The sequence below is a fragment of the Artemia sp. Qi Xiang Cuo genome, chromosome 15 (genome assembly GCF_049724085.1).
Source record: "Artemia sp. Qi Xiang Cuo chromosome 15, ASM4972408v1, whole genome shotgun sequence".
In the NCBI taxonomy this organism is placed as follows: domain Eukaryota; kingdom Metazoa; phylum Arthropoda; class Branchiopoda; order Anostraca; family Artemiidae; genus Artemia; species Artemia sp. Qi Xiang Cuo.
The window spans coordinates 45,514,761-45,531,901 of NC_142808.1; the positions used below are offsets into that span (position 1 = coordinate 45,514,761).

The 17,141-nt window shown below is 33.0% G+C and overlaps 1 protein-coding gene across 1 annotated transcript in view; it reads left to right on the forward strand.

Annotated features, from left to right (window-relative positions):
* Amph (amphiphysin) overlaps positions 1-9,288 on the forward strand; it is a 117,238-nt gene extending 107,950 nt beyond the window's left edge. Inside the window, exon 12 of the mRNA XM_089101213.1 lies at positions 8,585-9,288. Coding sequence (XP_088957339.1) covers positions 8,585-8,665 — 81 coding nt within the window. The 3' untranslated portion in view covers positions 8,666-9,288. The remainder of the gene's footprint in view (positions 1-8,584) is intronic.
* The last annotated feature ends 7,853 nt before the right edge of the window (positions 9,289-17,141 follow it).

A 17,141-nucleotide genomic window follows, 5' to 3' on the forward strand; every position in this document is an offset into this window, starting at 1 on the left:
CTACAATTAAATTGCGTATAAAATTTAGTATAGGTAAGAGGTCGTTCTTTATTATAAACCCTGATAATATAAACCACCTTGTATCAGTTACTATGGACCAGAGATCGTTCTTTACTGTAACAAGAGACAGAAAGTTTCCTATACAGGGTTTTCGGACAAGGCCGTTCTAATGGTGTACTTTTTGTTTTGATCTGACTCCTCTGTTAGGAATTATGGGTTTTTATATTTCTTAACATTGGACGTGATCGTCTCTTACTAGGTTGCTAGCTACCGCTGCAACCCGGACTAGAGTGAAGTTGCGTATGCAAGTTAGTATAGGGAAGAGTTTGATCTTTATTATAAACCTTGTCTGAAACCCTACTAGATAAATAATGAATGTCGTCATAGTTTTTTATTATTATGGCGCATAAAATTTGGTATAGGCAAGAGGTCGTTCTTTATTATAATGTAATAAAAATAATTTGTTTTAATTACAAAAAGTTTTTAACCCCATTAATTTCATTTAAAATGAGCCATTGAACAACTCTCTACGATGTTCCAGTGCCATGCTATCTGTTGAAGTACTAACCTATACTATAATTAAGTGGCGTATAAAATTTAGTATAGGCAAGAGGTCGTTCTTTATTATAATATCATAAAACAATTAATTAGCTTTTTACACATCTCATATGGTCTAGTGGTTTAGGATACTTGGTTTTCAACCAATTGGCTTGGGTTCGAATCCTGGTGTGGGAATAATTTTTAAAACAAAATCAGATGAAATTAATTAGCTAACTTGACAAGACATAGGTAACTAAGGGCAAAAGTTCGTTCTTTTCTATAAAACAGGCTCGGGTTCGATTCCCGGTGTGGGAAAATTTGTAACTCTATAATCTTCGAATATTTGAACCTTTTATAATTTATAATGATGTATAATATAAATACTGTAATCTTAACTATATTAACTATAGTGAAGTTGCGTATGCAAGTTAGTATAGGGAAGAGTTCGATCTTTATTATAAAAAAAGAAAAAAAAAAGAAAAAAATATCCCGTTTAGGCAGAATGTTGTAGTAGCTGCCACTTTTCTTGATTTTCAAGCCAATATATTTCCATTGCTGTTCAAGCCAAGGGACAGAAATTTTACTATGCAGGGGTTTCGGACAAGGCGGTTCTAATGGTGTACTTTTTGTTTTGATCTGACTCTTTTTTTTAAGAACTATGGGTTTTTATATTTCTTAACATTGGACGTGATCGTCTCTTACTAGGTTGCTAGCTACCGCTGCAACCCGGATCTAATTGATTACAAACAGGAAAAAGCCTACAGATCGTGACAAGGCATTACAAATCGAATCATTGCCATTCCAAAATTATTTAAACACTTTATACATTCCGGTGTACAGTCTATATGAAGGTTATTTAATACTGATCGGACATTCTCCTGACTTTTCAACATTTTCCCAGCACAGTAATCATAGACAAAGAATGAATCTATGACATCCTCTTTCCGACCTGTACATTGAATTAGTTGTTCTCTGTCATCTTTGGGTATGTCCTGTTGTAGGTGTTCTAAAATCGTGGCCATCATTACATCAAAACCTTTCTTATTTGAAAGGGATCTTAGATCCCTTAGGGATCCTAGGGATCCCTAGGGATCCCATTAGAGATCTTTAGGATCTTAGGGATCCTAGCATAAAACAAAACCAATTTTAAAATTTTCAGGTATTTATCTTGTTTGAATTACAAAATTAGTATTATTGGTTAGACACCATAAATATTTTTGCAGTTTACATAATAAGTTTAGCGATTCTGGACTGAAAACTAAAATAATTGCAATTATAAGACAATAATATGGAGATACGTACTTTACGGGTTACAAACCAAAAAAGTTTGGTTCCAGGATACAATAATAACTTTGAACTGAGATGAAAAAAATTTTTCTTCCAGGAGACAAAAAGTAAAACTAATTACAAAATTTTCATGTATTTTTGTTGTAAATTAAGAACTTACTATTACTGATTAGGCATCATAAATATTTTTGCAGTTTACATAATAATTTTAGCGATTAAGCCAAAAAGAAAATTTTGGTTCCAGGAGTTTCGGTTACTATTGAGACAAGTAGCTATTATCACTATAGAGTTCATTACCATGAACTGTTTGATTGCTTCAAAATTCAAATATCTTTGAAAAGACTGCAGTATGAAAATACATCAAAAATGCAATTTTTTTGACAAAATTGATTCTACTTTAAAAAGTATTTTATTTTTAATTACAAAAGGCACTAGATGTTGCAATTTCCTTTAAAATGAGCTATTATACAGCTCTCTATGATTTTCCAGTGCCCAGCTAACTGAGGAGAAAAATCAAGCGGAAAGAAAAAAATATTCCGTTTGTGGAGAATAACGTGGTAAAAGTCAATTTTCTTGATTTTCAAGCCAATATATTTTCTTTGTTATTCAAGCCAAAGGGCGGTAAGTTTCCTTTACAGAGGATTCGGATAAGGCGGTTCTAATGGTGTACTTTTTGTTTTGATCTGACTCCTTTGTTAGGAACTATGGGTTTTTATATTTCTTAACATTGGACGTGATCGTCTCTTACTAGGTTGCTAGCTACCGCTGCAACCCGGAATAATTTTCAAGAGAACAAGTTGCTTTATTCAACAAATGGCCTCAATCTCAAAGGCAAAGTCGGTATGATAATATGGTACCCTCTATATAGAGTGAATTTTAGTAACTACTACATGAGATCCTCTTGACTAACACCATTTATGATCGATCCTTATGTCCCACTATACAAGTTTGTAAAGGAAAGAGTTCGTTCTTTATTGTAATTTTGCAGTTTACATAATAAGTTTAGTGATTCTGGACTGAAAACTAAAATAATTGCAATTATGAGACAATAATATGGAATGTACTTTACGAGTTACAAACCAAAAAAAGTTTGGTTCCAGGATACAATAATAAATTTGAACTGAGATGAAAAAAAAATTTCTTCCAGGAGACAAAAAGCAAAACTAATTTTAGAATTTTCATGTATTTTTGTTGTTTAAATTAAAAAATTACTATTACTGATTAGGCATCATAAATATTTTTGCAGTTTACATAATAATTTTAGCGATTAAGCCAAAAAAGAAAATTTTGGTTCCAGGAGTTTCGGTTACTATTGAGACAAATAGCTATTATTACTATAGAGTTCATTACATGGACTGTTTTATTGCTTCAAAATTCAAATATCTTTGAAAAGACTGCAGTATGAAAATACATCAAAAATGCAATTTTTTTGACAAAATTGATTCTACTTTAAAAAGTATTTTATTTTTAAATACAAAAGTGACTAGATGTTGCAATTTCCTTTAAAATGAGCTATTATACAGCTCTCTATGATTTTCCAGTGCCCAGCTAGCTGAGCAGAAAGAAAAAGCGGAAAGAAAAAAATATCCCGTTTGTGGAGAATAACGTGGTAAAAGTCAATTTTCTTGATTTTCAAGCCAATATATTTTCTTTGTTATTCAAGCCAAAGGGCGGTAAGTTTCCTTTATAGAGGATTCGGACAAGGCGGTTCTAATGGTGTACTTTTTGTTTTGATCTGACTCTGTTTTTAGGAGTTGGGGGGTTTTATATTTCTTGACATTGGAGGTGATCGTCTCTTACTAGGTTGCTAGCTACCGCTGCAACCCGGATAGTTTATTCATGGATTTTTGGCGACTATTATAGTGCAGATTTGACTAACGAACATAAAGAACTTGTGCTAGCGTTTACTATTCTGGTTAATAAAGCATCTTATCTAAGTGTATCATCAGAATGGTTGGAAAACCTTGTAATTAACAAATCTGGGAAACACCAAAACTAAAAAAAAAAAAAAATTAAATTATTTGTTTATAATATGCAAGATATATCTATTTATCAGATTATAAGGATAATCTTATAATTGAAGGATAAATTGATAATGGAATGATATCCTATTAATCAGATGTTTCCTTCCATTATTGTCCACTTTTGTAAGTAATTTCAAATAATATTTGGGTAAGTTCCGCACTCAATCTTACATGGGGATAACAGACCGAGAAGTTATTGGGTTTAATCAAAGAACTACAAATCGGGACTAGATTGGTGTAATGGGGAAATTTGAATCCAACTTTTTTCAACATGCACCACAACATTGGAGTTTTCAACCCCATTAATTTTTTTAAATCTTGTATTGCATGAACAAATTGGTAAATATATACGAGATTCCATAAGTGTTATGCGACAAGGTGCACTAGTCGATTCACTCTATTTTGCTCTTCCCAAAAATAATAATCAATTCACTTTGAAACTTGAACCCCGTTTTTTTTTCAATGTGCATCTTAACTCTGCTACTACTACTACTACTAACAACTCACCGCAGCCCCAAGTCGCCTGAGGCCACACAGCTGCACACGCTCCTCCTCCATCCCCATCTATTAAAAGCCTCCATCTTTACACTCTCCCAGGAAGTTCCCATTTCCTTTAAATCTTTCTTTATGACATCCTCCCACCCCAAACACGACCGAGCTGCTTTCCGTTTATCCCTAGACGGTTGGCCGGAAAGGACAATCTTCGGCAATCTGTCATCCTTCATCCACAGAATGTATCCTAGCCATCTCAACCCTTCTATCATTATTGCCCTAGAAAGTGGGATTGAACCACACCTTTCGTACAGCTTGCTGTTTGAAATACAGTCAGTCAGTCAGGTACCCAAAACAATCTGTGGGAAATTTCTCTGAAAAACATCTAGCAAATCTTCATCGACTTTTCGGAGTGCCCATTCTTGACTATATTCATAACGAACCTGTGCCAGCGTTCGCTATTTTGGTTAATAAAGCATCTTATCTAAGTGTATCATCAGAATGGTTAGGAAACCTTATAATTAACAAATCTGAGAAACACCAAAACTAAAAAAAAAAAAAAAAAAAAAAAATTATTTATTTATAATGTGCAAGATATATCTATTAATCAGATTATAAGGATAATCTTATACTTGAAGGATAAATTGATAATGGAATGATATCCTCCTATTAATCAGATGTTTATTCCATTACTGTCCACTTTTGTAAGTAATTTCAAATAATATTTGGGTAAGTTACGCACTCAATCAAACATGGGGATAACAGCCCAAGAATATATAACACAAATTATCTAAGAACTACAAATTAGGACAATCTTAGAACTACAGCTACAGGCCTTCGGGAAGTGGATACAGGGTTGTTTCTTTTGGACTATTAATTTAAAAAACTTTCCGTTTAGCCCTAGACTGTTAGCCAAAAAGGACAAACTTCTGCAATATCCGTCATCCCTCATCCGCAGAACATGCCCAAGCCATCTCAATCTTTCCCTCATTATAGCCTTAGGACGCGGGATTGAACTACACTTTTCGTACAGCTTACTGTTTGAAATACGGTAATTTAGTCGGGTACCCAGAACAATCCGTAGGCAATTTCTATGGAAAACATCTAGAAAATTTTCATCTACTTTTCGGAGCACCCATGCTTCAGAACCATACTTGACCACTGTCATCACAACAGCTTCCAATATTCTAATCTTGATTTGCAGATTTATCTTCCTATTCTTCAAAACTTTTTTTAACCATGAAAAAACAACCTTAGTCTCAGCTATTCTACTTTTAACATCTTCACTGCTCCCACCGTCTTGACAAATAATACTTCCAAGATAAGTTAAGCAGCCCCCTCGCCCGGATCAATTTTTCGTCAACCAATATCACCTTTTTATCTCCATTTATTCCTAGTCTTAGCGACTTAGTTTTCTTAACATCAATTTTCAAACCTATTCTAGCACCTTGAACTCGCAAAACCTCTAAAAGTTCATTCATTGTGCTTACATTTTCATCAAGGATGCTTAAATCATCAGCATAATCTAAGTCTAGGAGAGTTTTTCCTCCTCATTTGATTCCGTGGTCTCCCATTGCCTTTCCCTGTGCTCCTTAAGACAAAATCCATCAAAATGTTCCATATAAAGGGGGATATTACACAACCCTGCTTAACTCCTGATTTAATCCGAAACCAGCTGCTAACCTCATTTCTTACGTTAACCGTAGCAGTATCATTCTCATACATAGCATTAATCACTTTAATGTTTTTGTCTTGTATACCATACAAGGATAAGACCTTTGCTAAAATTACCCTATCAACAGAATTGAACTCTTGCTCTTAATCTATAAAACTGAGGACCAAAGGTGTGAGGACCAACCTAAGAGTGAAAATTTGGTCGACACTCAAAAATTTGGTCAAAAATCCTCCACCTTTTCTACCTTTTCTAAAATCGCACTGTTCTTCTCTTTAAAGTTTGTCTACAGCATCGCTCAGTCTAAAAAAATTTCTACGTACAGAGACCAAACTAATGCCTCGATAATTACCACACTCACTCTGATCACCTTTCTTTTACAGTTGTTTAATTAAGGTTTTCCTAAGATCGCTAGCTACTTCCTCTTTTCCAAAAATCATATTCATAATCGTGAGTAACTAATTTCTTACCTCAGAGCCACCATATTTAAGAAACTCATTTACCCTACTATCAGCACCTGGAGCATTATTATTTTTAAATGCTTTTAGTACTGTCGCTAATTCTTTCTCACAATATGTTCAGTATATTTCAAATTTGCAAAATATTTACTTCATTTACCTCCGTGGACCTGAAATTCAGCATTAATCCATAATTATAAAATAGCCGACCCAGCAATAGCTCTATCAAAAAGGTATTTCGAAGCACAATCGCAACATCAGTTTTCATCCATGGTATTCCCTTCTTATACAGTGATATTTAAAGCTGTATTCAATTCAATTCTGTTTATTACAAAATGATATAACACACAACATTAATCCAAGTGGATGGCCAAAGAAAGACATAAAAGCACATGATACTGGGCGACCACATATATAACAAACACTTAACAAACGAAACTCTTAACAAACGAACAAAACAAACACAAAAATGAAAATAAATAATAATGAATAAACAACCAGATTATGACCAATCTCTAATCATGTATGTATGTAAAAGTTGTTCAGTTTCTTATAGATGTTTTTTATTAATTGTTCTGATAGTTGTGTCTCTTATTTTCTTTCTCTTATTCTGTTTTTTCGTTTTTTTCTATGTACTTCGTCACTGTGCACTTTAGTATCGTATGACGGATTAGAAATAAATAGATAAATAAAAAAAATAAAAAAAATCTTTCTCCACATTCCAACTTTTTCATTCACTTCTATATCTTTTCCTACAACTTCATCTCGATTTATCATATCTTCAAAATGTTCTTCCCCTGTCTTTTTTAATCCTTTCCTTAATGGCTTAATAAATTAGTAAATATATACCAGATTTCATAACTGCCACACGACAAGGAGCACTAGCGAATTTTTTTATATGCTCTTTTCCAAAATGTAATGATAAATTCACTCGTAAACGCCCCCCCCCTCCTATGGTATCATATATAGCCTTGAGAATATAAAATTATTAAAAGAAAACAATAAAATTCTTTCTGATAACATCAGGTTATATGTTATATCAGGTTATATTCTGATAACATCAGGTTATATCAGGTATATTCTGATAACATCAGGTTATATCAGGTTCATGATATATCAGGTTATCATGTTTTCGTCCATTAATATCCATTTTTTTTTGATGATTTCAAAAATTATTTTTGTAAATTATTCACTCAAAATCATAAGGATATCAATTAGAGCCTCAGACGATTACTGGCTTAATATAGGAGTTATGACATGACTATTTTATGTAACAGAAAAATATATTTTTATTAGGACTATATTTAAGACCATAAAGGGGGGAGGTGCGCTTGCTGGTAAATTGATTATTATACGAATCACACAAAAATCACATAGACCAGAAGAGTGTAGTGTTTTATAATTTTTATATTGATTGCTTATTATATCATATTTATATCATATATTTGTTTTTTTTTATGTTTATATAATATTGTATTATATTTTTTATTTATTTTTATTGAATTTACATTTATTATATTTAATTAATTATTTTAATTTATGTTTTATTAAGAATTTGCTTGCTAAGCTCCTCTGAATCTTGGGAAATTGTCACCTTAATTGACTAATTCTATCAATTTTAATAAATAGAGTGATTTAATTAAATAGAGTATATTTTGTTAAATAGAATAAGAATAGTTCTCTATTTTAGAATCTAAATTGCATTTTGCACTGTAATTGCGAAACCCGGTTGGCTGAACACATTGGGCCAGAGGGTAGCCAGGGAGAGGGTATGGGCCATCTTTGCTCCTCCTCAAACCCAATATCTTTGGGAAGGGACTGCTCGGGACCCCTTCTCTGAAATTCTAAATTTTCTTGAGTTTTGGGGTATTTCTTTTTCAGGTTATATGGTATTTTGTTTTTTTGTTCCTCTAAATGCTGGATTTGTTCTTATTAATCCTCTCTTCCTCCCCCCCCTTCCGGAAAAAAAAAATTCTGTGTATATGCGGGAGTTTGGGCTCAGTGGTGAATCTAATTTTTATCTACTCGGGTGTAGGGACCTTTTTGTCAATTTCATTTAGGAAATTGGGCAGGTTTTTATTTACTAAGAATTAATTTGTTTTTATTTCTAGGAGGTAGGCTGGCTGATGGGCATAAAGGAAAGCACTGGACAAAAAGGACTATTACCTGCAAACTTTACCCGACCAATATAAAATTAAACATATGCCTTTATTCGCGCATCATTATTCAAATATATATAAACGTGCCAACACTGCTGAGTAACCCCTGGCCTGCTTTAAGTAAATTTTGGTGCAAAATAGTTTTGATGAATCCATACCGTTATCTGTGTGTCCATACCCCCGTTAAGTCTGTTAGTTATTTCCAGATAGAGTGCCATCTAAGATCTGAAAGTTGTGTGGCGTGACTCTGTGGTTATGTAGTGGAGTGCCCCTAATACCCTCTTCAACGAGTTCTTCTCTTATAGTCACCTATATTAGTCCCGGATATTCAAGAAGCTTTAACGTTAGTTTATTTTTTCCGTCCCAAATTTACTTTTAATTTGGATAAAGGTGATTTAATGTTGTTTTTGGCACATAGCCAACAGTAATTCCCCAAATGTTGTTGCTGAATTATTTATATATTAAAACAGGGCTGGTATGAAGAATATCCCTTACCCCTAACAATTAAGACACTTATCCCTGGCAAGTTAGTAATATCCCTTCATTTTTCGAAAATTCTTAAGATTTAAAAAATTTCTAAATATTCAGTCGTAATAATATATCTACTTATTATACTTCTTACGTTTAATGTTTAATTTACTTTTCTTACACACACACATATATATATATATATATATATATATATATATATATATATATATATATATATATATATATATATATATATATATATATATATATATATATATATATATATATATATATATATATATATATACATATATATATATATATATATATATACATTGATATACTTTCCCACAAATTCTAATTTCAGGGCTGGAATTTTAAGATCTTGGGAAAAGTTCCATCAGCCCTGATAAGATGGAAAAATAAAAAGGAATATTTAAAATTAAAAATGTGACACTTAGAATAGACGTTATTCAGAGATAAGAAAAGAAAATATCTATATATACCTAGTATACTTTTGGCAGGTAATTATTAGTATACTTTTCTTATATACATGTTTCAATGTACTTTTTCCAAGATACCAGTCTCCGGGCTGATATTTCAAGATCTTAGAAAAATCCCAGGGTGGGGAAGCCCCGATCAAAAGAAATGTGAAAGTAAATTGGAAAAGTCAAAAACAAAATGTGGCACTTAAAATAGACAATATTGTCAACTCTAATCATAATATATCTCTAACTGGTCAGCAAGGAAGGAAAAGTAAAGAGGAAAACTTAAAAATAAAACTGGGTCTTCAAAGAGACTGTATTTCATATTATTTACCTTTTTATTTGCTTCGTCGCATTATTTTGTGCCATTTGTGTTCGATCCAAAATGATGTTTTTTCACTTCTTTGTTTTATATAAATAATATATATTAACTATGTAAACTTTATTATAATAATTAATGTAAACATTTACCTTGTTTGCATGTTATTTCTTGTATGTATATCTATAGCTTTTGTAAATGAATTGTTTTCCCTGATATCGATCTGATTCATTTGATCAAAATGAGGAATCGAACCATCGTAATCTGGATCTGTTTGTGTCGTAAAATGCTGATTCTAAAGTTGATTTACCTATTCATTTGATTATTAAACTGATGCATGCATACTGGTAAAGCATGGTTTCTGAAGTCGAACTGAGAGAAGTCGAACTTTGCTTCGATAGCCGGATTACGTCGCCCGATAAAAATTCGTCTTTATATGTGGGAATAATCGGTTTGTTTCTGTCTCGGATCATGGTTGAAAAATTTGTTTCCCCAGCCGGCAAAATTTCTCTTTAAAATAACTCAAATATTCCTGCTCGGAGGATCAATAGAAAATTGCCATTGGTAATATTATTATGACTGATATTTATAGGAGGTTGTACTTTTTTTTGTCGATTTTAAACTCAGACGGGAGTCGAATTTTACATTGACAGCCTTGTTTTAGGTCGCCCTGCGAAAAAATATCCTTATGGGCTTACCTCTGTTTCGGATCTGAGTTGGAAAATTCGTTTCCTAAGCCGGCAAAGTTATTCTTCAGAATAAATAAAATATTTCTGCTTGGTGGATTACAACTGGTAATATTTTTAAGATTGTGATTTATAGGAATTTGTTTTCTGGGAAATTTTAGACTCTCGAAAGGAGTCGAATTTTATTTTGGCAGCCGCATTTTATGTCGCCTGACAAAAAAAAATTGTCTGTATTGGCTCGCTTCTATTTCGAAGCGAAAATTTGTTTCCCCAGCCGGAAAAATTTCTTTTTAAAACAAATAAATTGTTTCTGCTCTGAGGATTGATAGAAAGTAAAATTGGTAATATTTTAAAATTTGTATTCATAAGAGGTTCCTTTTTGATAATCTTTGGCTCTGGCAGGAGCGAATTTTCACTTTGGCAGCGTATTTTATGTTGCCCAACGAAAAAATGTCTTTCTGGAATTGCTTCTGTTTCGGACCAGAGTTGAAAAGTTTGTTTTCCAGCCGGCAAAATTTGCCTTCAAAATGAGTGAGATGTTCCTGTCTAGAGAATGTACTATTGAATTTACAGTGTCAATAGATAGAACTGCTGACAACAATTAACATCTGTGTTTGTAAGAGGCTCTATTTTGAGAGTTTTTGGCCCTGACAGGGGTTTAATTTCACTTCGGCAGCCCTGTTCAATGTCGATCAACGAAAAAAATGTCTATGTAGACAAACATTTGGGTTAATTCTGTTTCAGATTAAACATTAGTTGTTCCTTTCTACGGTCGGTAAAATTCTTCTTTTTCTTCAAAATAAATAAACAATTTCTATCTAAATGATGGATTATTGAATGTATAGTATCTATATTATATACCATTATTATAGCTATCTAGATGGGTATTCAAGGAAAGGTATTTTTTTGAAATTAGAGGATTTCGCTTTCAGTCAAACGTAATTGCCGTAATCCACCTCGCGACGTCGCTTGCTCGTTTTGCCACACAATATATGCCGTTTATTATCAGAGAATTTCACTTTCTATCAAACATAATAGCTGAAATCCACCTCGCGACGTCGCCTGCTCATTTTGCCTGACAAAATTTGTCGTCTTTTGTCAGAGGATTTCGTTTTTTTATCAATGATAGTGGCCAGAATCCTTTTCGTGATGTCGCCTCCTCGGTTTCCCCATACAAAATTGGTAGTCTTCTGTCAGAACTGAATTTAAAAGAGATAAATTTAGTGTAGTCCTTACGAAGGTACAATATATACGCGTGCTGGTTGTCTAATAATCGGAGCTATGAAGAAATGGGCTTACTGCTAATTTCAGCCTTTATTGATTGCCTTAGAAACTTTTTAAAGCTAGCGTAAATTTGACGTTATATTTCGTCATATGACGTTATGTGTATAACGTTTATTTTAAGATTGTTACTATTTAGTTATACAGTTTATGATTTCTCTTCTTTTTTAAGTCACCTCAAAGACTGAATAGGTTTATGCTAAAGCTGTTAAAACATTTCAAAAAGTAATGTTTGACTACGTTTTTGTTCTTCAAAAAAAAAGTTTAAAAACTGGGTTAAATCAAGCTGTGGCGTATCTGGAAGTATGAAATCCGTATTCAAGTTTTCCAGTATTTTACTATTCTTTCATAGGGCGAGTATTTTTTCTGATTTATATTAAAAATTTAATTCAACCACTAATCAAATTCATGTGCAGGAGTTAAAATTACATTTTATGTATTTTTAGCAATATTTGTCGATAGTGTATGCATTTGAGAAGTGAAGGGGTGTCTTCCCCTAGCCACATTCACCTATGGCCACTGAGACCAGGCACATCCAAGCCTCTCAGACTAGGATCAAAACATGTTAGAACAAATTGCTAACCGTCATAATCACAGTACGAAAAAATTGAGTGCGTCCCAAATATTTCGGTTTTTAAGTCTTTAAAAAGTATATTTTCCAATTAAGAAAATGCAAACTAGGGTCTGGGAGGGGGGCAAACCTAGGTCACGGAGGAGCAGTTGCCCATTCCCTGTCCCATTCCAAATTACGCCCCTGATGCCCATTAGAGTCAAACTTGTCAATAAAGTCGAAATTACGTACCTGATTAGGTTTACCGTTCCTAATTTCTGGAGTTAACTATTAAGTTAGCTTACACAAAGTTATTAGCAAACATTATTTGTTTAAAAAAGCCGTATATTTGAATTGCTTCAATTGTCTGCCATCTTCTTGGACACTTGTCAGCTCTAGCTTAAACTGCCATTTCACCTGCTCTTTTGGTAAACCTCAAAACTGACATTGAGGCGTAAACCTCACAAACTAACAAACCTCAAAATTAAAACAGCTTTAGTATAAACCTAAAGTTTATATTGTTTATTTAGGAAGTTTTATGTATTTGTTATGTTTACCTATTATGTTGAATTATTTTAGTTTGTTAAATTAGCTACCTTTCTTTAGTTACTAACGGAGATACTCGAATTTTGGTTTTATTTTTTAATTTGGGAGGGACCTACTAATGTAGAAACTTTACCTTTTGAGGAAGTAGTACCCAAGTTACCCTGTGCCTTGTATTTTTTTTAATAAAAGTCTGCTTTTATATTTGGTTAATTTTTGTAGTTAGGCCAGTCAGATGTGGTAAAGTAAAGGGCCAGTGTATGTAGTAAAGGGCCAGTCAGACGTGGTTTTTTTTGCTAATTTTGTCTGAACGCCAATATCAATATCAAGTGCAAATGAGGGGGGGGGGGCCAGCGGCCCCCCACAGTTTTCTGACAAGTAACATAAAAGTCTTTTCATTTTTATTATTTTTAAACTATGATGGTATACCTTGCCTCCCCGATAACGAGTCCTAAAATCGCTACTGACTTATTTTTGGCAAATTATTTTAAATTTCTTAAACATTAATACCCGATAAAGACAATTCTCATGTGGTAGTACAGTGGGTTCGATCTGAGGGTAATATGGAACCCTGAGCTCGAACACAGGCAAAGAAACGCACTGCGGGGCCGTTTAAAGGAGCCTAGTAGTCAAGAAGTGTCGTTAACCCAATGCATACATATAGACAAAGACAATTTGCTTGGCAAAGCCATCAGTTTGTTTACTGACTGAGGTAGTATGTAATTGCACAAAATTGAAAATGTTTCAATAACTTAGAACATGCAACATACTAAGAAAATCTCTTAAACTAAAATGAGCCCAAATCTTAAATTGGTCAGTGAAAAAAAAATTCCTTGCTGACCAAGGGTCTGCGTAGAGCAGTTACGTCACGTCATTGAATCCGTTCCAAACCATCGACGCTAAGAGTCAAACCCCTCTCCTCAGGATTTCAAGTCTAGCACCCTAAACATTCGGCTAGGACGGCTCAAATTGGTCGGTAACTTAGAAAGAAATCTTAATTTGAAAGATGGCGTTAATTTCGCACTTGCTAAATAAATGCGCCTTTTGAACTTGAAAACGATACGTTTTGTTCAGGCTTTGGAATTTTGAGCCAAGTTGAATTCCACGGAAAGAAGATTTGAGTTTCTTGTATAAACATTATTCTTATTAAATAGATTGTCTGTTCACCATATTTCTCGTTATTTTTTTATTTGGATCATTTCTAAAAAATTGTTGGTCCATTTCGAAACGGCGAATTCAGTTAAATATAATTATAAAAAGAAAGTTGACAACTATTTTTTTCTGTAAATATTTAAATGCAAAAAAAACATATATATATATATATATATATATATATATATATATATATTTTTTTTTTTTTTTTTTTATATATATATATATATATATATATATATATATATATATATATATATATATATATATATATATATATATATATATATATATATATATATATATATATATATATATATATATATATATATATATATATATATATATATATGTGTGTGTGTTGGTCCATTATATATAGTGTGCGGTAACCCAGAAAGTAATCTTAGTTTGAAAGATTGTGTAAAATTTGCGCGTCTTGAATGAACCCTGTTGGCTTTGGAATATTAGCTAAGGTCCACGGAATGAAGAGGTGAGTTTGTTTTTTTAATGTTTTATTTATAAATAGGTGCTCTAAATTCGCCTTATTTCCCTTTCTTTTTATCATTTGGATTGTTGAAGAATTTTCTAAAAATTTTTAAAATCTATGAAAATTGTGAAAAATCTATGAAATAACGTTGACTACCATTTTTTCTGTAAGCATTTAAATGTAAAAAAAATTAATGACATTCAAATAAGATAATGCTTTCTCCTTCTCCCTTGTTTCTTATTTAGGAATGAATTGGATTATTTAACTATTGTTGAATTGATTACTTTCCTAGACCACACTGTCGTACCATTTGCAGAATTTAACAAATGAAGATATACTGAAAACGGATATAATGTTTTAAACAAAGTAGTGCCAAAAACAAAAATCAAAACACTTTTAATAACAGGGAAATCAGAGTATTTCAATTTCACGTCCGGAAGCCTTTATCAAAAGGAAAAAAATGAATTAAGCTGGACTAAACAAAGCATATAAAGAAAAAGAAAGCAAAACTCGCATCTTAATAACTTGCAACTTCACCATGCAAATAGCACAAATACGCATAACGGAATGTCGAATTAGGTTGTCTTTGCTCTAGCTAGGCCTTCAAGCTTCTGGACAAGTGACGGTACAATTTTGCCCTTTGGTTGGGATTGGAGGGTGTTTTGGATCCTCCTATTTTTCATTTGTTTCCATAACGCATTCGACCTTTCCCAGAATGGCAAATCCCATCATTTGTTTTGCATTTTCTTTAGCTAGGGCTTCAAGCTTCTGGACAAGTTACGGTTCTATTGTGCCCTTTGGTCCCAAGGCCGGAACAAAATTTGCACTTTACTGAAAAAATATAAATGTTTTTACTTTTATAACTTTAATAAATCAAATAATTTTAACATTTTGATTACTAAATATCAATATATGTATATTATGCTGACAATGCACATTTATTTGTATTTTTTCAGAAAAGTGCAAATTTCGTTCTGGCCTTGGGAAGGCATAGGGGTTTTGCGCCCAACTTATGATAATTTCTGCTCTTTTTTTTAGTTTGACTCGGTTATTTATTGTAATTTCTGTTCGTTTTGATTTTGATTTATTTATCGATGCTGATTTGTGATAGTTTCGAGCTTGGTAGATTATTTGATTTTATTTTTGCTCATTTTTTGTTTAATGGAGTTCTTTACTTTTCTTTGAAAAACTTATTTTGTGAAAAAGTTTTTTTAATTAATTTCTGTTCGTTTTTATATTGACATAGTCTTTTCAGGGAAAAAGTACTAATACTTTAAATCTTTTCGTTTTTTGAGACTTTATAGTTTGGCCTCCTATTTGTATGCTGAAGAAAATTTTTCAGCAAATTTAACAACATACACCCTTTTAAAAATCTGGACACAAATAGTACTGTTTAACTTATTTTCATACCTCCTTTAGTTGACCTGAAATGGAAAACTTGATACCATTCGCAAAAAAACCTGTTTACTTTCTTAGATAGCTTGGATACACTTACACTATTTTGACTTGGTTAAATTTTAAGAGCAGAAGTAGCCTCTAAAGTTGGAACATAATACCCTCAGTCGTTCTTGGTATACTGCTGAGATGCCTTATTGGGAATTAGCATTATTACAGTGCATTTTGATTTAATTTTAAGGCAACATTTAGTTTTTAAACATATTGGGAAAATGGGAGGGTGGGAGTGGATGGGGTATTAGTTGCCCTCTAATCACTTTCGACTATTAAAAAGGGCATCAGCCCTTTCTATTTTGAATCGAATGAGCCCCTTTCGAAGTTCCCACGACAACTCCTTCGATACGAAGTGCCCTGGTCTAAACAACAACAACACCAGCAAATATTACTAATCACTTTCGACTATTAAAAAGGACAATAGCCCTTTGAATTTCAAATCGAATGAGCCCTTTTCTGAAGTTTCTACGACAATATCTTCTATAAAACACTTAAATGCCCCCCAGGGTATAACTTAAAACCTCTGCCCTGAGGGCTTTGGCGGAGTATCCTCTTCAAAAACATATTTTCTATTTGTAAATCAACTACTCTGAACAAAATGACTATCTCAAAATTTTTATTGGACGTGTTTGGGGGAATGATGGGCGTGGGGGGGGGGGGGGGGGGGTTAGTTGCCCTCCAATCACTTCCGACTATTAAAAAGGGCACCAGCCCTTTGAATTTCCAATCGAATGAGCTGTTTTTGAAGTTTCTACAACAACACCTTCTATAAAACATTATATGCCCCCTGGGCATAACTTAAAACCCTTGCCCTGAGGGTTCTGGGGGAGTTTCCTCCTCAAAAACGTATTTTCTGTCTGGAAATCTACTACGCTGAACAAAATGTCTATCTCAAAATTTTGATTAAATGTGTTTGGGGGAAGGATGGGCGTGGGGGGGGCTAGTTACCCTCGAATCAGTTTCGACTATTAAAAAGGGCACTAGCCCTTTGAATTTCCAATCGAATTATCCTTTTTTGAATTTTCTACGACAGGGCCTTCTATAAAATACCTTATATGCCCCCAGGGCATAACTTAAAACTCTTGC